The 21,743-nt window shown below is 41.0% G+C and overlaps 1 protein-coding gene across 3 annotated transcripts in view; it reads right to left on the reverse strand.

Annotated features, from left to right (window-relative positions):
* TfIIEbeta (transcription factor IIEbeta) overlaps nt 1-21,743 on the reverse strand; it is a 63,562-nt gene that overhangs the window by 18,512 nt on the left and 23,307 nt on the right. For 2 of the 3 annotated variants that reach the window (XM_080274313.1, XM_080274298.1), the window contains exon 7: nt 18,226-18,671. In XM_080274313.1, coding sequence (XP_080130439.1) covers nt 18,534-18,671 — 138 coding nt within the window. In that variant the 3' untranslated portion in view covers nt 18,226-18,533. Of the gene's footprint in view, nt 1-18,225; nt 18,672-21,743 lie in introns of those variants that run through there. The other variant, XM_080274305.1, reaches the window with a different exon arrangement.

Consider the following 21,743-nt stretch of genomic DNA (forward strand, 5'->3'; position numbering starts at 1 on the left):
GTGCTGCTCAATGATTTGTAATAAGAACTGAAGTTGACTCGTCTTTTACCACTGTATTCTTGAATCAGAGCAACGCCACGTTCAGCATCATCATTTACCACTATGATGGCGTGGACAGTCTTTGCAGAGTCCTGGAAGTCTTCCCGTGTCTCCCACATGTCTGTATTAACTTCGAGAAATGTGTCTGGAAGCTCATTAATTTCAAACAGTCATACTCTTGATTGAGACGAAATCTTTGAGAGTCTGGTCCCTGAATGAATTTAAACTGACACTGATTTAATAGTTTCGTATGGCCCTGGTCAACATCAACATTCTTTTTCATGTTGCTCACCATCAGCCTCTTTGTTAAAGTACAGTACTTACTTGGCTGTCAAATAAGGCCAATCCAGAAGTGTATGGTATGTAGGAGGACTACTGGGCCTTGGGAGCAGGCTGTGAAGCCTATGCCCAGAGTCGGATACATTAAAAAAAAAAAAAAAAAAAAAAAATCCAACTGGTTCCGGTCGCAAAATTGTTCAGTATTGCAGGGTTGATTGTGGTGCAATTCAAAAGTGATTACTGCGGCAGGCAGTCGTTGTATGGAGCACTGGCTGCTAGGGGAGCCATTATCCAAGCCTTCAGATAAACACGTACTACAAAAACACACACTTCTTGGAGCCCCCTTTCTTCTTCCGGTATCGGGGTGAATTGGCAATGAAACATCCAGATCTTCATGGAATCTCTTGGCTGCTTCTCTTCCAGATTCTGGAAGAGAACCAGCCAAGAGATGACTATAGGGAACATCCAGAATTGGTCAGTGTCTTTCTTGGAGCTTTTCCAACAAAAGGAGTCTAATTCATGACACCTGGAGCCATGCACCATGCTCGATGGATGTCCAACGTTATTTATTCCTTGAAGATCTGGATGTCTCGTGGCCAATTCGCCCTGGTACCGAAAGAGGAAAAGGGACCCCAGTACGTGTGTTTTTGCAGTATGTGTTTTTTCAAGGCTTGGAGAATGGCTCCCCTAGCGACCCATTGCTCCATACAACGACTTCCTGCTGTTGTAATCACTTCTGAATTGCACCACAATCAACCTTGCAAAATCAAAGGCTGCAGCACAGAAGTTTTCTGATCACTTGCGGCACCTGTCACCGGAACTAGTTGGATTGGCCCTATTTGACAGCGAAGTTAGTGCCGTACTTCAACAAGGAGGCTGATGGTGAGCATCATGAAACAGAATGATGTTGACCAGAACATCTTTTATTCCCCGAACTGCATCTCTTTGGAACTAACTTCCCCAGAGTGGTTTCCCTCCAAACTTTAACCTACGGCTGTTCAAATTCATCTGTTACAGATTTTTTATGAATGGAGGACACCTGTAATATGGTGCATGAATTGTTTTTTAATTCATTTGTTTTTCTTTCCTCTGTCCTATTGGGAAAAAAAGAAAAAAAGGTCAAACAAATCAATATCAATTTAAACTCATTCAGGGACCAGACTCTCAAAGATTTCGTCTCAGTCAAGAGTATGACTGTTTGTAATGAAGGAGCTTCCAGACACATTTCTTGAAGTTAATACAGACATGAGGGAGACACGGGAAGACTTCCAGGAAGCTGCAAAGACTGTCCACGCCATCATAGTGGTAAATGATGATGCTGAACGTGGCGTTGCTCTGATTCAAGAATACAGTGGTCTTTGGACAAACGACGAGTTACAATTTCAGTTAATACAAATCACTGAGCACCACCGGCAGCTTTATCTAGACACCAAGAGACAGACACTGAACTCTCTGGACTCCAGTGATTTTGTTGCGTTATCTACATTCTTTTCGGCATGTATGTGACAAACTGTTGATAAGCGTATCACCTTAAGCAATTAAGCACATTACATAACACTAAGAATATTGTACACAATTTGTTTCTGCGTTTTTGTTAACAAATTTATTTTTGTATTCTTTATGATGACTGAGCTATCTGTAAATATTAAACTAGAAGGTTCAAACTTTTTTGCAAATGTTTTTAACTGAATTGGAACATTTTTTTTAGGTGTAAGACCTATGATAAAAGTTTCCCCTTTTAAGCACCACCCTTATATAATATATATATATATATATATATATATATATATATATATATATATATATATATATATATATATATATATATATATATATATATATATATATATATATATATATATATATATATATGTATATATATATATATATATATATATATATATATATATATATATATATATATATATATATAGCCTATACAGTATGTGTGTGTATGTGTAATCATGAAGTATGTGGTAATCATAGGAGCATTCGTCGTCTTAGTGTAATAGGAAAAGTACAGTATATGATTGGATACTTAATGACAGAGTTAGGGAAACACCGGTAACAGAGGAATCAGTTGGAGAAGAACAGGGAGGTTTTAGGAAGGGAAGAGGTTGTGTAGATCAGATATTCATGCTTAGATCTTTAGTGGAAAAGTTTCTAGGGAAGGGAAAGAAGTTGTATGCGGCCTTCATGGATCTGGAGAAAGCAAATGACAGGGTGGATAGACAAGGATTGTGGAAAGATTAAGAATACATGGAGTAGATAGGAAGTTCTTGAATGCTGTGAAGAATATGTATGACGGTGCTAAGGCTGCAGTGCGTGTAAATTGTGAAATGAGTGAATTTTTCTATCTGAAGGTTGGATTGAAACAGGGATGTGTCATGTCTTCATGGTCGTTCAATCTGTACATGGATGGGGTTATAAAAGAGATATAAGGTAGGGCAGTGGATGTTGGAGCGGCCCTAAAGAGAGAGGGCAGCGTTTGGAAACTCCCTGTAGTGTTGTTTGCAGATGATACTGTACTGTTAAATGATGACGAAGGGGAGCTGCAAGGCTTGTTGGATGACTTTGGGAGAGTGTTTAAGAAACAGAATCTAAAGGTGCCTGCAGGGAAGAGTAAAATTACGGTCTTCGAGAGATGTGAAGTCAGTGAATGTACAGTGAGACTGGATGAGAAGGAAATGGAACATGTGAGTGCGTTTAAGAGCTCGGGCAGTGTGATGAGTAAGGATGGAAGTTTAGAGGATGAAGTGCTTGAAAGGGTACAACAAGGAAGAAAGGTTGCTGGTTCCTTGACAGCAGTGACAGGAAACTGGGAAGTGAACATGGAAGTGAAAAAGTTACTGCATGACACTACAGTATTGTGATACCAACTCTAACGTACGGAAGTACCGGTAATGCTTGGACCTTGCTGGAGGGACAAACGTCAAGAGTGAGAGCAGTGGAAATTAGTTATTTGAGGAGCGTGTGGAGTCACATGGAGAGACGGACTGACAAATGAGGAAGTGAAGAAGCGTTGTGGTGTAGATGAGGATGTGATAGGAAGCGTTAGGAGAAACACACTGAGGTGGTTAGGCCATGTGGAGAGGATGGAGAGTGAGAGACTTACGAGGAGAGTGTGAGCGAGGTGGAGGGGGGTAGAGAAAGGAGGAGGCCAAGGATGAGATGGAGGGATGGAGTGGAGAGGGATATGGGTGAGGGAGCGTGAGCTGGGAGCAGGACAGTGAAATGGCAGGGTATAGGGCGACATGGAGGCGATTTGTTTGTGACCACCCCTTACGGTATTAAGGCGTCTGGCAATAGATAGATAGATACATCAGTCAGTCTCCCTGTCTGTAATGCGAAGTTTGCGCTGACCATCATCCAAAACGTTATATCAGTAAACTTAATGAGCAAAAGTTACGGACTCTTCCAAGTGTGGTCAGAAAAAAAAAAAAGGTAAAAAAGAAAAAAGAAATCCTAGTCCACCTCATTGCTATGAAAATAAAAATTATACGCAAAGCACAGGAAATTTCAGCGCTTCTAACAGCAGTCATCCACTGACGTAAGAACTGTGGAAAGTCACTGCGAGGCCGAGCAAAGGATACCCAGATTTTTTTTTTTTTTTTTTTGGGGGGGGGTTTATTTCCGCCGAAGCCAATGACCATCCGAAGGCTTAGTGTGTGTGTGTGTGTGTGTGTGTGTGTGTGTGTGTGTTATAAAAAAGCAGATAGCAAAACGAAAAGTTTCACAAGGCAGTGTATGATGTGGCCTACATGTAATGAGAGCGTAAAGCGTGAAGATCATGTAAAACTTACTGGAAAAATATATATATATATATATATATATATATATATATATATATATATATATATATATATATATATATATATATATATATATCGTATATTATTACTAGGAATGATGACGGCACTATTGTCAGTCTACGAAGACAGGAAACAATGCAAACCATTCAACTGTCTTACTTCCTCCCTCAGATTGCTCTGTCGTGCGATTGGATCAAGCTGAGCCTCAAGTACTGGAACTTTCAAGTATCAAGGAAAACAATACCAACAAGAACAAGGAGATGGTGCTGGAGAGTGAGCTCAACCACATTCTACCGTCCGGCAGCCAATTATGGAGACTCATACTCAGTCTGAGAAAGATGTCCACTGACTCCGAGGTGGCTAGAATAGAATTTATCCACACCCCAGAACAGCCCAATAAGCACAAAATGTACATCAGTTCTGATACCTGTGATCCATTCCCTCTGAACACCACCAGTACAACATTTCGTTCACTAAAGATCAAGGTTAGTTGTAATCTGCGTTCATGATTCTATAGTACACCCGGCAACAGTTCCGCCTGGGCCCCCCAATAGCGAAATATAGTAGATGTGGCAGAAGTGTGTGTGTTTGTTCGTCTGTACATGCTCGTAAAATGTTCGGATCGTCAACTATCTCACTCCATTGTGAACGTGATTCGGCCTTTGAGTTCACTCCATAGATGGCGGTGTGCGGTTATGGGGGAGAGACGGGAGGTCACGACGGTAGGTGGGTCGGAGTTGTGGGGGACGAACAGCTAGGTTGTTTGTATTGGACATGATAATAGTTTTCCCAGTCATTATTGTGGATCGTTTCAGGTTACTGACACTTTTGTATTCCTAACAATAAAAAAAAATGAAATATTGTTGCATTGCTACCCGTTACAATATATTCCACGATGATTGGATATCCTCCATAACTTATTCCCCCCCCCCTCTCTCTCTCTCTCTCTCTCTCAGGTCATTAAGTAATCAGTATATAGCATTATCAGCACAGATTAAAGTAGATTTGTCTTTTAATTAATACTGCTGACAAAGGATGATTCACGTTCACAATGGAGTGAGAGAGTTGACGATCCGAACATTTTTCGAGCATGTACAAACGAACAAACACACACACTGCTGCCACATCTACTATATCTCGGTACTGGGGGGCCCAGGCGGAACTGTTGCCGGGTGTACATAGGATATTATTGTAGAATATATATATATATATATATATATATATATATATATATAAAACAAGCATCAGTCAACAGTGTATGTTTTCTTTCCGGAAAGGAGAGTAGTCTAACTTCTATTACGTTTGATCTCTCAGGTGCCGACTACAGCAGCATGATTGTACTTGTGATCCTGACTGATTTTTTCCCTCTGAGATCTCGATGACACAGTTTTCTTTCACTGGGCGCTCTTATCTCTGAGTCATAACCGAAAATGTTAAACCCGTTTCTTCCCGGTATAAACTTGGATATGAACACTGTTGGATCCGGTTCACATCAACTGAACAGGCTGGAGGAAGAAATGGATACACAGTACAAACATGGCTGCAAAAAAGTCAGGTGGTCAAGTCACGTAACCTTAATCCCTTCGCTCCCATGACATTTATCACTTTAGTCCTACTTCCAGACGATTTTATTCAGTATCAGAAAGATGTCTACCTGTGAAATAATTATTGAAGACTTTATCTAATCCTTCCAGTTAAAAATGTATCTCATAAGGTGAGAAAAATTATTTGGTTATCACGAATGAAGTATATAAAACTGATCACCGAACTCAGGGGTTAATCAAGTTTTTGCAATGGTGCATTGGTGTACTGTTTTGTACTGTCCAATGGAATATGGCAACTACATTATACTTTTTTATCCAAAAATCGTCTAAAATTGCTGTCCATCTTGCAAGCCAAGTAGTAACAACTGATTAACACCAAAATGTTGCTGGTCATCATGGCGTGCTGCTGAAACGATGTAAAGCTGCAATATAATCTTTCTGACCATGGGCTAAGCGAAATGCTGCAAAAGGACAAAAATTTTGGACAAGTTTGTCTGAAAGAACTAACAGTAGAGAGGCTGATGAGTAAAAATTACGCAATGGCACAAATCACTGACCAATTACTAGACACTGATGAGACCATTATCAGAACACCGCTACGCTTTCAATGCTCTTTGAACCTTAGCTACTAATGCAGGGCTCACCCTGTGACCCCGCAGTCTTGCTTTTGTGAACAGATTACGTGGTGACTGTCGTCTCAACTTTGTGCTCTCTTCCGCTGTAGTTAGTTGCTGACTTTGTACGGGGGTCTTGTTCATCACCACATACATCTCTTTTAAACGGAGTGGAATCAAAGCCTTTTTGTCTCATCATCCCTTCATTTTATGAATTCCCTTCACCTGCTCCTTTTTACAGCAATAGTGCATCTTTAGCCTTCAATGGCCACTGCTCAACTGAACTGCCTGCTTGCATTCCTCCTTCATTACGGCAGGCGCATAGCACTTGCCTGGCAACACACTGACCTCTTTTGTCCAACTCTCCAATACAAAATTAATTTATATTGTCTTTATATATATGCAACAATTCAGCCCTGGAGCTCTTATTCAGTCTGTATTTTCCTCTGCTTATGTATGACCTCATCTTTTAAATGCAGTGTGTCCTGCTTTTGCTGAGGGAATGGATTTTGACTTTGGCACTTTTATGCAGTTTTTCCTGGAAAGAACAACTTCCTTCTATCTTTTTTCTGATAGCTTTACAGTGAGTGACATGCCTAATGGTTTCCTGAAAGGCAGCAAACCATTTACAAAGGTGGAAGGTAACTATATAAACAATCTGTGTTCCTTACGTGTCAACAACTGGGTTGGCGGAGGGTTAGTTTCCCTACCTGTAAAACAACTAACTCAAAGGCAAACAACTACCCCTTACAGGATTATGGTGGTTGCTACAGATAAATAGAACAACTTCTTTGCAGTCTTCCAACCTTTGGTTGTCTTCTTACACATGCGCGCGCGCGCACACACGCAAACACACACACACACACACACACACAGTACCCTTCATTGTCTACTTTCTTGGTTGTGAGTGTTAGCTGTTGTATGTGAGGGATGGAGTCCAGCATGAGAGGGCAGTGCTTAAGGGTTACAAAAGATCTCAGGCTGCTAAATTAAATGCTGTTATATTGCGGCCACAAGTCATGTAGGGATTAGGCTTCCATGTGCCCAACTGGCTACTGGGTCGCTTTGTTACACACAAAGGGGCTCTTTGGCCTGCTCATGTGTTTCTAAATTAAAAAATTTAAATGGTTCTCTTTCTGATTCCCCCAAAGGCACTGAGTGAGCTGAGTGTTGTGAGTATTAGTAAGGGATGGTAAAAGCTGGTCTGGTATAAGGGATAAGGTGCAGATGAGAGAAAGCACGATGATGGGAGGCTGACAAGGCTTGGAGGTGAGAGACATGTATGAGAGTAGGCTGAAAGGTATATTGCAGAGAGAGTAGGGAGATTTCACCTGAAGGTAATAAAACTAGGTCTGCTGTAGCAGCTGCTGCTAGTACATTATACACTAAGGCTCAGCAGGTAGGCACAAGCTTGCATACCTGGGATAGGTGGGGCAAAAAGTGAATCTTGCTACTAACTGGTTGATGGGCTTTCAAACATGTAACTGACAAAGAAAGCATCAAAATGTGGGGCTTGCTGCCAAGTTGGAGGGAGGGAGGTACACAGATGAAGAACTACGTGGTAAGGATATAAATTTCAGTAAAAGACAGATGTCATGGTTTAAGAAATATGCTTGGGCAGAATTTTGAGGGACACTGACAATCACTAAAAACATAATGTGTGTCTGCCAAAGAATGCATCCAAACACTCCCTCAGTTTACAACACAACTGTCACCTTTATTTCAACTTTAGGTGCAAACAAATTTGAGTGGAAACCCTGTCCAAGTCTCGTGATCAGCCCAGAAAATGAATCTAAGACCTCAGAGCCACAGGCATGTTTCTAATTACTGTACACCACTGCCACCACCAGTCTAGGAGCAGGAAGCTTTGCTTTTCATGCTACTGTCTAAGCCAGCTAGGTATACCATAACTGGACATTCTGGAGACAACATGGCTAGCTGTTTTGTTAGGTAGGGCTGAAAGAAAATATGGTCCACGCAAGTAATGTAATTTGCTGAACTTTACAAACCTTGCTGATGATGGTGATGGAAGATGCCAATTATGCTATGATAATAATGCTGATGCTGTGATGATGATGATGATAATATAATATGATGATAATGATGACATAACATTCCCATTGTTAACTTCAATCTCTTTGTAGTTTAAGCCATCGAGAATAATCGTTTTTGAGACGATAGCAGGACAGCTCGAGATAGCTAATTGCGGCACTTCTCCTCTTCTGACAAATATATCTGATCTAGAACTGAAAGCAACATGTGCGAACATCAACTGTGGTTCATTAACTTCCAAATGCTGGACAGCACTGGGTAAGTAAAGTATTATGGGTATGTAGTAGCACAGTACTATTAACTGATCAAAAGAATATTGGGCTCAAGTCCATAATTAACTTTTCAGTTTAGACATTAGATTCTACCATTTTACAGTTATATCAGCATATACTGTAGTGTGCACTATCAATATAAAACTATATTTTTCAATGCCATCACTGGTACTACATGTGACTACTTCCTCAAAATGATTCATCATGCTTTGATATTTTTTTTCTTTCATATACTGTACGAAAGTACTTTTCAATGTGTATTCTGTGGGGCCATGTGACTGTACTCTAGACAGATATGTCATGTTGCCCAGGCTCCAAAGAAATCCATGAGGCTGAAGGTGGCTCCAAAGAGACACCCAGAGGTACTGTAGCCTATGGGAAGTCCAGAAAGTCACACTGGCTATGATATAAGGTGCAAGAGTTTCTTGCCCGTGGACATTGCACAAACACTCTCAGTCCACACTCCCTCCAGTGAAGACAACCTATATATGCAACAGAGTACCCATCTCTTTTCTGCATAAAATATTCCAGTCCAGTATCTGAGTCCACTGCTCTGCTCTTCCTGTGACCTTCAACCCTTCCCACTACACTTTCTCAACACAGAAGCTAACAAATGAGTGGGGTTATTTGTCCTGTGCTTTCACTGTTACCTATCTTATTCAACAGATTCCTGACCAGATATTCCTCTAGTGATAATTTGACAATTTTTCCTCTACTGTATTTTACAACCCTTTCAATCATCTTTTACTTGGTGGTAGGTAGGGGCATCCACCATCCACTCATGATGTAATGCTGCCATTTCACCCACCTTTCCTGTCACTGTTTCCTTTTCTTTCCACTTCCAGTGGCTCTACACTGAGTGACACGCCAACCATATAGCCAAATAGCAGGGTGACATGGAGCCTACTAAGGTGCCTCTGTTAACTGGGTGGAGATGCAAATTCAGTGTCCACCCAGGAGCCAAACCTCCACTTTAATTCCCACACCTCGCTGTGCTGAGCTGCTGTTGGCTGCATGAGAACACTGGTTCACTGCACAGAGTGGCTCTGCAGTGGCAGCTGCTTGTCTGCAGTTGATGGGTCTGCTTGATCTAACAGACTGGGATAGCACAGTAACAACAACTTACAGTATATAGATGGCAGAAGGATTTGTTTGGCTTCTAGTCCCCCTTCTTCAAAGTACACTGCCTTTCGATGGAAATACGGAATAATCAACACTAAGGTGGTGCTATATTTGATGATAATTACCTAAAATTATTTAATACTGTACACTGGACAACACAGCACTGTACATTGCATGATTAACAGTATTATATTCTTGCTGATACACCCTAAAGCATTAAGCAGAGTTTCCATTGCAGATACGGAGTGTTTCGTTAGCAAGATGTCCGAAGAGATGCTGGTGAAACTAGCGATAAAGATGTTACTGATAACAACTTTCTGTGGTGTGGGTCTCTCTTGGTTATGGCTAAGCTGCTTCAACATCAGCCTCTTTGACTACATGTTACCACCACATCCATCCTCACTGAGTCATTCCGATGACAGTGACTATGATTTTCCTTATTCTCTGGAAGAAAGTGAGACAGAAATTCAGCAGCCTACTTTCTGAACTAACATCATGAAAACACCACCACCACCTTTACCACCTCAACCTGCATAAACAGGTTCATCAGCATTATTGCCAACATCTAGCACCACCACTGTCAACATCCATCAACATCAGATCTTCCATTATATCAACAATCACCAGAACAAGTGAAATCAAAACACCCAAACTCAGGGGTGCTGGAGAAGTTTGCACATGGTGGCCCTGTGACTCTGGGTGGAGCAGCTGTGGCATCCCTGAGGGCCAAACCTTCTCATATTTCCCTACACATCACTGAGGGAAGGACCCTGGTCCAACTCTTGTGAGGCTTTGTCTACTACAAGGAGGCACCAGTTCCCTGCACAGTATATGTACTGACCTGTACCTGTGGGACTGGACCATAGAAGCAGTTGCTTACCTGTGATCAATGGGGCTCCACAGCCAGACAGACTGGGGTTATGCAACAACAACAACCTCTTATGAGAACAGTTATGACCCCTTTCAAACCCTGGATGCAAAGATGATACACTTGGTTTGAGTGGGTGCAGTGAAAATAGATACAATACTTTGGATACCACCATCTGACTTCACAGCTTACACGTTGTTGCCCATCAGATACAGTAATCACTATACTGAAGCTGTTCTGGCCTGAGGCTTATCTAAAATTGTAGACTGCAGGCTGAAGTTACCATTCTCTTGCAGGGCACTATAACATTAATGAACTTCCAGTGCTTGAAAATAGTTCACAGAGTTGCTAATATCTCATTGTTAAATACAATATTTCACATTTAGTAACCCTGGGATTATTACATGAAACCCCAGTCATATAAATAGTGTACAATGCTACTAATTAACACATGACACACTGCTCTTATTGCCTCTGTACTCTCCAATGAATACTATACCAATAATGATTTGAATATATTACCAACGTACATTAAGATTCAGTAAGGCCAAGCCTGTGCAACTCTACCATCACCCCATCACTTGTTACGACTAAGATGGTCAAATGCTTACCAAATTTCTTTTGTGTACTGAAATACAAGTATGTATATATGTATATCTAAAACTGAATTACAGGCCTGTCGAGTGGGGTTGGTGGAGGATTAGTGCCCCTCCCTGTAAAACAATTAACTCTAAGCCCTTGGCCACCCCATTTGGGATACATGGCGTCTGGCAAAATGAATTACAGGCAAACCCAGATTTACAATACCTCTAGATGTGATACCCTGGAATAGTGATGGGGTAGAAATACCATCCTACCCCATCTATCGTAGGCCTACCCCTGGTTTTGCGATTTTTTTTTTAAATTGATTCTGATGATATTTTAGACAAATTTTGTGTTTAGATTGATTTATAAACTGTTTTTAAGTTTAGATTAATGTGTTTTAGTCATAGGTGGAGTGAACGGTCATCTGGGGTACGGATTCTTGCCCATCATACGAGGTACAAAACAGTGTGGACAACTAGGCGACTCAACAAAGAATATTTTGTGACTGACCGTTGAACTGTCATCTAACCTATCATGAAATATGTGTTTACATTCGGGCTGTTCAAGGAAAAACGCTTTGAAAATACAAAGGAATTTCTAAATAAATGTTGGAAAATAATAGAGAAGAAGCTCAGCAACCGGAACAGTAGCTAAAACAACATAAAGAGGGGCTGTTGAAAAGGCTATCCTGACTGCATCATTGATCGATAAATCATGTGTTTACATTTGGGTTGTTCAGGGGGAAATGCTTTGAAAATACAAAGGAATTTCTAAATAAATGTTGGAAAATAAGAGAGAAGAAAATAAAGGAGCTCAGCAACCAGAACAGTAGCTAAAATGACATAAAGAGGGGCCTTTGAACAGACTGTCCTGAGTGCATCAATAATCAATAAATCATGTACAGTATTTACATTCGGGCTGTTCAAGGGAAAACGCTTTGAAAATACAAAGGAATTTCTAAATAAATGTTGGAAAATAAGAGAGAAGAAAATAATGGAGCTCAGCAACCACAACAGTAACAAAAACGACATAAAGAGGGCCGTTGAAAAGGCTATCCCCATTGTGTCACTGATTGCATTCCTCAACACATCAACAATTCTCCATCACAATAATTTGCACCTTGGACGATTCTGCATCATTCATACATTATCATCATTATGCATAACAGATGTTTATTTAATTGTCACGGGACTGTCTGATGCTGGGACTGTATACAATTCTGCTGCTGCTTCTCTACTGAGTTTGAATATGAGTCGGAGATAGCATTCTCCAGTGACCTTGACTGGGTACAAGGGAGATGAGCACTGGTTTTAGGCTTAGGTTAGCATTACAACAGTTAGATCATTTAGATTGGTTTTAAACTTTTTTTGGGACTCATTTGGGTGGATTTTGGACTGGGCTGGGGAGTAAACCGAAGGATAAAAAATGCATCCCTATACAATATGTTACATGTTAAATTTATCCCAAGATACGATACCTTGCCCAGCAATGAGTTTTTACTTAACCAACTGCATTGTTAAACCAGGGTATGCCTGTATTTTTGATTGGGGTTAAAATATTGTACTTTCCACTGAGGACTCGAGATGACAAGTAAGTCAATTGTTTAATTACGAGTTTAAGTGCCTCTACTTTCTGTTGTCTGGGGGATTCGACACAACGAATCAGAGTCCTTTGTTTAAAAGACAGGTCAAGGTTTCAAAGGGAGTTGATTGTGAAAAGGAGGCTGGACGAGCCTGTGAGTAAATGGAATGCAGTGGGTGAACAGCAGGAAGAGAAGGAAGGTGGAAGGTGGACACCTGGGAACCAGAAGACTGGCCGACTGGGAGCATTTATGCTAAGCCTAATATAATTTGGATACTGGAGGACCTGCCAGAGACCCTGGGATTATTACATGGAACTAATGAGATAGCTGAGGTTATGAGAGGGACAAGGACTGCTAAAACGCAACTTGTCACCTAAAATTCCAACATGTGGATCAGTACATATTGTAAATAATAAGCATTTGCTTGAACCAAGTGTTGTTGAGTGAAGACGAAGGGGAGCTGCAAGGCTTGGTGGATGAGTTTGAGAGAGTGTGTAAGAAATGGAATCTAAAGGTGAATGTAGGGAAGAGTAAAGTGATGGTCTTTGAGAGAGGTGAAGTTAGTGAATGTACAGCGAGGTTGGATGGTGAGGAATTGGAAAATGTGAGTAAGTTTAAGCACTTGGGTAGTGTGATGAGTAAGGATGGAGGTTTGGAGGATGAAGTGCTTGAAAGGGTACAGCAGGGAAGAAAGGTTGCTGGTTCTTTGAAAGCAGTGATAAGAAACAGGGAAGTGAGCATGGAAGTGAAAAAGTTACTACACTACATGACAGTACAGTATTGTGATACCAACTCTAATGTACGGAAGTGAAGCTTGGACATTGTTGGAAGGACACAAGTCAAGAGTGAGAGCAGTAGAAATGAGTTATTTAAGAGGAGCCTGTGGAGTCACGTGGAGAGACAGGCTGACGAATGAGGATATAAAGGAGCGTTGTGGTGTTGATGTGGATGTGATAGGAAGCATTATGAGGAACACACTGAGGTGGTTTGGCCATGTGGAGAGGATGGAGGGTGAAAGACTGACGAAGAGAGTGTATGTGAGTGAGGTGGAGGGGGGAAGAGGGAGGGGGAGGCCGAGGATGAGATGGAGGGATGGGGTGGAGAGGTATATGAAAGAGGGGGGTGTGAGTTGGGAGCAGGGCAGTGAAATGGCGGGGGACAGGGCGACTTGGAGGCGATTTGTTTGTGGCCACCCCAAACGGGATTGAGGCGTCTGGCAATAGATAGATAGATAGATAGATTGAACCAAGTGCTTTGGTCACAATCCTTCCTTAATATGCCCATATTCTCCCATGACAATTTGCAATTCGGTCTTACTTTATATTCACAAGACACACTACACCAATCACACTTTCAGAAGACTGCCAAGCCAAGCAGCAACCAGAGTACAATCCCAGTTAACCTGGAAGCTTGGAGAATTTACCTTCCCGGTTGCTGATTTTCCCCTCACATCTGACATATACTTTTACATAGAATATTTCACTGCAAAATATATTGCACAGTACTGTACTAAACACTCATACCAGGAGCCACACTAACATATTCCATCTGAAAGCTTACCTCTTCTTAAACACACCCCATAGATGTAACACAAATGATTGCAGTGTCCTACTGTAATACAAAACACACAAGGTAAGACCCTTTTGTTAAATACTCTTCAGTATTTTTCTCATGCAAACTTGGAAAAAAAAAAAACTTTTAAAATAATTACTGAGAATTTACTATGAACTGATGATATGGAAAGAAATGTTGACTGTTTCGTTTTCGTTTTTAAAGGCTCCAACAAGCTTGCATGTGTCGGCCTTGGTCACCTAATGGCGGCTCTCCACATTGCACGATCCATTGCAGCCTCCCTGTTCAGTCCCTTAACCCTAAGGTCACACTTAATGACCTCGTCCCATGTCTTTCTCGGTCTACCCCTCATAACCCCACCCCCAATATTAACACTTCTCACCTTCCTCACCCAATTATCATCCCCCATCCTCTCGACATGTCCAAACCACCTCAATCTACCTCTCCTCATCACAACACCAATACACTCCAGTCCCATCCTACCTCTCAACTCTTCCATTGTAAACCCAGCCCCTCCAGGCCTTGGACGCAGGGACGCACTGCACATCCACCTAATCATTGTCATTTCTGTACGTCTGAGCCGGCGAATGTCTTCCTCCTTCACTGCCCAGGTCTCACTGCCATACACCATTACACTCCTAACACATGCTGCATACAAAGACCCCTTAGCACGTAGGGAGAGCCCTCTCAATGTCAGGAGAGGCAAGAGCTCCCTAAACTTCTTCCAACCACTTCTCACCCTAGCCACAGAGCCAGCTCCAGCCCCACCTCCACCACACAACATGTCTCCCAAATAACAAAACCCTTCCACACACTCAAGAGATTCACCAGCAAGTTCAATCCTTTTACGTCTGACGTGAATTACCATAACTACCATGCTCATACATCAGCTGTGTATGCAGCTGTGGCCCTTCTTTTTATTTCTTCCCCACCTGACAGCCATCAACCCACTCCTCACTCACAATTCGTCTGTTTTGCAGAAAATAAAATAAATACATGGGAACTGCAAGCACAGCAATTTTTTCTAACTAAACAAATGTTCATTCCTATCACCTAGCTTTTCTTTTCTTTGTCAGTGCAAATGTGTTCTAAGATGAGTTTATGTGGTACACAGAGACAGTTAGACTGCATTTGCACTGACAAAATGAGACAATCTAGATGATATGAATGAAGGTTTTCTTTGTTGCACGAAATTACTACGCTTGCAATTCCTACATATTAATTTTCTGCAAAACAGCTGAGTGGCAAGTGAAAAATGGAGTGACAATGGTCAGGTGGGGAAGAAATAGATGGAAGGGTCATGCCCGTATGCACAGCTGACGTGTGATGTAATAATTCTACTGTACAGTACATTTTTTTCATATCATCAGTTTACCAATTTATGTTCAAGATTTATTTCTTTATTTTCCCATGATTTTATTTGTAAAAATATTGGGTAACAAGTTAGCAGAATGGGCTTACAATGTTACAGTAAGACACTGGAAGCATGTAGTTAAGGGATGATTTGTTAGGCAGATAGAAAACTGTACCAGTAACACACATTTTCAGCCGATGAAGAACATGCCCTTTTGCAATGGATTTACTCATCTCGCTCTTCACAGAAAAATTTCTTGAGCTTAGGTCCTTGGGACTTTATACCATAAATTGTGGAATTTCCTACATTATATTCTGTCACCAGAGCCTTATAATGTTAACCTTTTTCAAGTCTATTGCATATGTCCAGCTTCTGTAACAAGGTGAGAACAACACACGTGTAGTTTGCGCTTTCGACATCGGGGCGTAGAAATCACCGTCAATCACAACACAACAGCAAGACAGTTTGTCTACTGTACTGTGGGGACAGTAAACAGACTGGCAATTTGTCACTGGAAGGTTTGGAATGTGACTGAGTTAGAGGGGGAGAAAGAGAGGCAAGACAAGGTTTGAGAAGGGGACTAACTAGGAAACAACCTTGGCCGGAAATGCCTTCACCTCACTTCACCCAGTCTCACATGGCACATAACTATTGTGCGGAGTGGTGCGTATTCAAAGTGGTGCACACTATTAAATTTTTACTGATACCTTTGCCAGACTGTGAATTTTCCTGGTTGTCTGATAACAGTGGTTATCTGGATATCTATCAGATAGGTATATGTGACGCTACGGAATGTGATGAAACTCTTTTGGCCGGTCTGATGGAGCCAGGATTCCAGGGGCTTGAATGATGAGTGAATGGAAGCATGGCCCATTGAACTGGGCAAACTTAGGCTGTCTGGACGTTGCTACTCCTCACCCAGCACTAGGGTGGGAAAGGAGGTCTGGATGATGATGATGATAAATCAGTAACATAATGTTACTCTTGAAACCTTCACTAAAAATAGACTAAAATGAATTTAATGTATATTTCACACAATCTTTGTGAAAAAATGTGAAAGAAAAGTACATTCAAAAGCATGGATTGGAATTCTATGTTGAGGCCACTGCCCAAGCCGGTGACTGAACAAGGTTTGACATATATAAACAAAGCAAAATATGAGAGCATTCTCATGTTAGTTCATACCTCTTACCTTCAAGATGAACAGTTAATTAACTTTTAAATATTTATTAACCCAACAGTGATATACAGGTCTTTTAAAAATAAGAAATAATGATAACTAAAAATCCTTCCCAATTTTTGTCATGTCAACATATAAGCTGATGTCTCAAAATCTTCTCCTTAAATATTCCCCTCTAAATCAGGTGTGCACATTCCTAGGCAGTTTATCTTCTACGGCAAGAACAGAAGACAGGACATTTCATGGTGAGGCAAATCAATGTAAGAATGAGGCTATGTAGGAGAGGATAAGGTACGGTACCATTATCATTATAATCATCCTGATGTCTGCTTCCCACATAATGGTAAGGTAAGTTACTTGCCAAACATTGTGAAGGAGGAAAGTGTGCATTAAGATGAACAGGACAGAGTACAGCAGTACTGTTTATATATAGGCAGTCCCCATTTTATGAATATTCAAACAACTTTTCGATTTTATGATCTTCTACAGTAAAGCCCCAAGTTTTGCGCCTAACTGGTTCCATGAAAGGTACCACAAACCATGAAACCATTAAACTTGGGGCATTGATCCTATGGGAAATAGGCCAATTGGTTCCATGTCTCATGCCAACTCCCCCAAAACCCTGTTTATGCAATGTAAAATTTACTGATCACACCTGAAAAGAAACTAGTATTAATACAAAGTATATAACAGGCAAGGAAACTTACTTGGAAGGCTGGAGTGAGGTGCTTAATGGAAGGGATAGGGGCATAATATCCGAGGCAGGTGGTGAGGCTAACTCGTCACGCTTCTTCCTCATGCTTCTCATTGCTGATTCAGGAATCTTAAACATTTTACAAATTCCTGAATTCTTAGCACCCTCCTCCAACTGCGCCACAATTTTACTCTTCAGATCATTATCATACACATGCTTCTTAACATCAACATGTTAGTCACATTTCACTTTCCCCTCACCTTTCTGACTTGTGGTTTTGACCTCTTACCGTCACTTCTCTCATCCCCAAGACCGCCTCCCAAACCTCCAAAGCAGCAGAAAGCCATAACATGAGAGTAAAACCAGGAACACGAGCAGCAAGGCACAGAAAAAAAAGGCACGGGGGTAGGTTCAAAAACACAGCGCGTGGAGCGTTGTGAGTCTGCAAAAATGGTGGCAAACAAGTGACAATGCTTTCCGTTCACACGATTTGTTCAAGTTTTCTCACCACGAAAGGAGGGGTTTTTGGCACCAAACCTGGAGTCTGGGAGTACTTGCAGGCCACCATTAACCATGAAACCATTAACAAAGTTGTTGCTAAACTTGGGGCTTTACTGTACTTTCAGTACAGTATTCAATAAATTACAAAGGGTATTCAACACTTTATTATAAAACAAGTTTTGTGTTAATGACTTTGCCCAACTGTAGGCTAATGTAAGTGTTCAAAGCATGTTTATAAGACTTGGCTAGGCTATGATGATCGGTTGGCTAGATGTATTAAATAAATATTTGACTTACAAAAAATTAAACTTAAGACCAGGTTCTCAGAACATAACCCAATCATAAGGAAGGGACCACCTGTGTATATGTGTGTGTGTGTATATATATATATATATATATATATATATATATATATATATATATATATATATATTGTACCTGTATAGATATGAGAGTGCAGGGTCTACGTAGTATCATAGGTCTGTAGGACATGCTGCATGTGTTCATTGTCAGATATCTTGGTGGCTCGTTGTCTTGGTTTCTTCACCCGCTTCCGGATTGGCTTCACCTTTGGTCCTGTGTCCTGCATACTCTTAATGCCCTGTGCAACAATTCATCATATTATTTCACATACTGTATCTCCTAAGACAGTATACTATACACTACAAGGTACTGAAGAATGAAGAGAAGAGGAAATTTACATGCAGGTATGCTGTGTGTACCAATAAAGAAAACATAGTTATCTTTCCACGATCAGATTTTTCTCAAACTGGTGAAATACCCTCTGCATCCCAGTAATCAGTGATGATATACTTTCTTGGAGTGCACATACTGGAAAGATTCACTGTTTGGGATCAGAGAAACAGCATTTGACATACAAAACCACCATTAGCTGGAAAAAGAAATACAGTATTTAGCCAAAACCTCTCTCTACTTTGAGATATCCAACTAATTAATGGCCCCCTTGTTCCCAAGGATACTGAAACAACTATCCACGGTGGCAGTCAGGTATGTTCCAATAAAAGCAGTGTCATGAATTTGTGCTTAACTTCATGCTAGCTTTAGGTAATGTTTCTTGGAATGCACAATTCCTGACTTTAATTACCGGGTAAATTTAGCTGTTCTTATGGAGCTGAGAGCCCTGAAATCGTTTCGTTTCGTTTCATTTCGTTTTTTAAAGGCTCCAACATGCTTGCATGTGTCGGCCTTGGTCACCTAAAGGCGGTTCTCCACGCTGCACGATCCATTGCAGCCTCCCTGTTCAGTCCCTTAACCCTAAGGTCACACTTAATGACCTTGTCCCATGTCTTTCTCGGTCTACCCCTCACAACCCCACCCCCAATATTAACACTTTTCACCTTCCTCACCCAATTATCATCCCCCATCCTCTCCACATGTCCAAACCACCTCAATCTACCTCTCCTCATCACAACACCAATACACTCCAGTCCCATCCTACCTCTCAACTCTTCCATTGTAAACCCAGCCCCTCCAGACCTTTGACGCAGGGACGCACTGCACATCCATCTAATCATTGTCATTTCTGTACGTCTGAGCCGGCGAATGTCTTCCTCCTTCACTGCCCAGGTCTCACTGCCATACAGCATTACACTCCTAACACATGCTGCATACAAAGACCCCTGAAACTGAGATATAAACAGGCCTTCTTGGGGCCAGACAGCCAAACAGTACATTCATAAAACTGCTTAATGGTCACATACTATGCAACAGAGGCAAAAAAGTAAAGAAGGAACATGCTAAAAAAAATTTTTTTTAATAATATGACAGGACTTCTGGTCACACAGTGCAACATGCCTCTCCTCTTCCATGAATGCTATCCCCACCTGTAAACACACAATGCTTGATTATCACAGCACCTGCTTGTTCATGAACCTATACCAAGTGTAATAGTACCAGTACTGTAAATGTTAAACTTCTTCAGTGCAATCGAGGAGATTGTCACAGCTGTCCCCTGTAAAAGGGCTTCCCAGGGAGGAACAAGGCACTGGAGGTAATGATGACTATGTGTTTATTATTATACACTTACTTCCAATTATATATTCTATTCAGCTATGGGAAGGCCTCTCACAGTAATGGGATTAGATGCCATCTCTGTTAGCTGCTTCATTACAATCCCCCCCCCCCCCTGCTACTGTTAAAGGTAAACCTCTGATATTTTTTGAATAGCATGATCTTCTGTTGCATTATATTCTTTAGGTCAGTACATCATCAGACATGGTGGGGGATGACACTGACCACTGAAATGTACATATATTATAGCATATACCAATGCTGCAACAATCCCAACAGTCCTGTTCAAACACCCACAGTATTTCTCATTCCTCCACGCATGATCCAGTTCTTCACTGCCTCATCAGGAGTGTACAGGCCTGGGACCAGGCTACTCAGTCCAGTAATTTAAGGTAGGGATGACCAGACACTTGCACCAAAAGTGGCACTATGTGAACAACTGACCCCAACCATCCCTAGTACGATCGCCCAAACAAGTGATGACTCAGTTTCTTTAAAATTTGTACAAAATGCACTGAATCAGGCAACCTTTCTGTAATGTTTCCATAACTGGCCTGCCCTCCAAACTCAATTTATGATGCTGATGAAATAAAAGATATTTGATCTTGTGAAAATATAACTTAAGGTGTGTCTTCAGTATTTTGGATTAATAACAATAATTAAATAGTAAGCGATATCTGGCATGCTTCCAGTTGCACCTGAGCGGCCCACTGCCCAGTGGCCCATATGTCAGTCATGACCATGTAATAAGGGGAAGTGTATCTCTACATCCTTCATTGTCATGGTCCCCCCCTCCCCCTTTTTTTTTTTCGACCAAATTAGTCTTTAGTTCTCTTCATTGTCACTCTTGCTTTTGACCACCACTCTTTCCATCTTCTTTCGTGAGACCTCCCTATAGATTCTATTATATGTTGAAATTTCATCATCAGCAGAAATTACTACCCTTTTTACTTGGTCTAAAACTGTTATATTGCCATCTTGAATGCCGAGTTGTAAGAATATATAAAACTAGATTACGATACTAGTAGAAAGAAGTGCCTTGGAAATATTGTGGAGCTGTAGTATTGTCTTGTCTCCACTGGACTACATGAGATTAGCTGCAAAATGATGAAAATCTGGGCCAGGTTACAGTAAAAGAGTATAATCTTTCTCCAATAATTTCACATTTTCACTATACTCAGTGGATAGCCTTCTTCTTTGCCTTTCATTACTCCACTGTTTGACCACAGTGCTGACGGTTTTGCACTTACAGCTTTGTTTTCCCACATGCATTTCATCCTAAGCAGAAATTCAAATGTGGATAAGAATATATTTCTTGATGTCTATTTTCATGATTTGATGACAATTGTGATTTGGACATTACTTTTCACTATACATTTCTTTTTATGCAACATTTCCCCCTCACTACTGTTGATTTAGGACGTAAAACAAACATTAGGAGAGTTTTTCTGCATTTTAACCCTGAAACCATTGAGCGATAGGCTGTACATTTCATATTCTTTTGTATGGCTAGAGCCTCAACCTTAGTACAGTATATTGTGGTTTCCTTTCACGTAATGCAAGATATACACATTAACAGCACTTATGTATTGATTTTTTGTGCTGTTAACCTAATTGCTGTTCTTTCCAGTGTGCAATAATG

This window comes from Coenobita brevimanus, chromosome 6 (assembly GCF_032717465.1).
Source record: "Coenobita brevimanus isolate Jiangsu-jjx chromosome 6, ASM3271746v2, whole genome shotgun sequence".
NCBI lineage: Eukaryota > Metazoa > Arthropoda > Malacostraca > Decapoda > Coenobitidae > Coenobita > Coenobita brevimanus.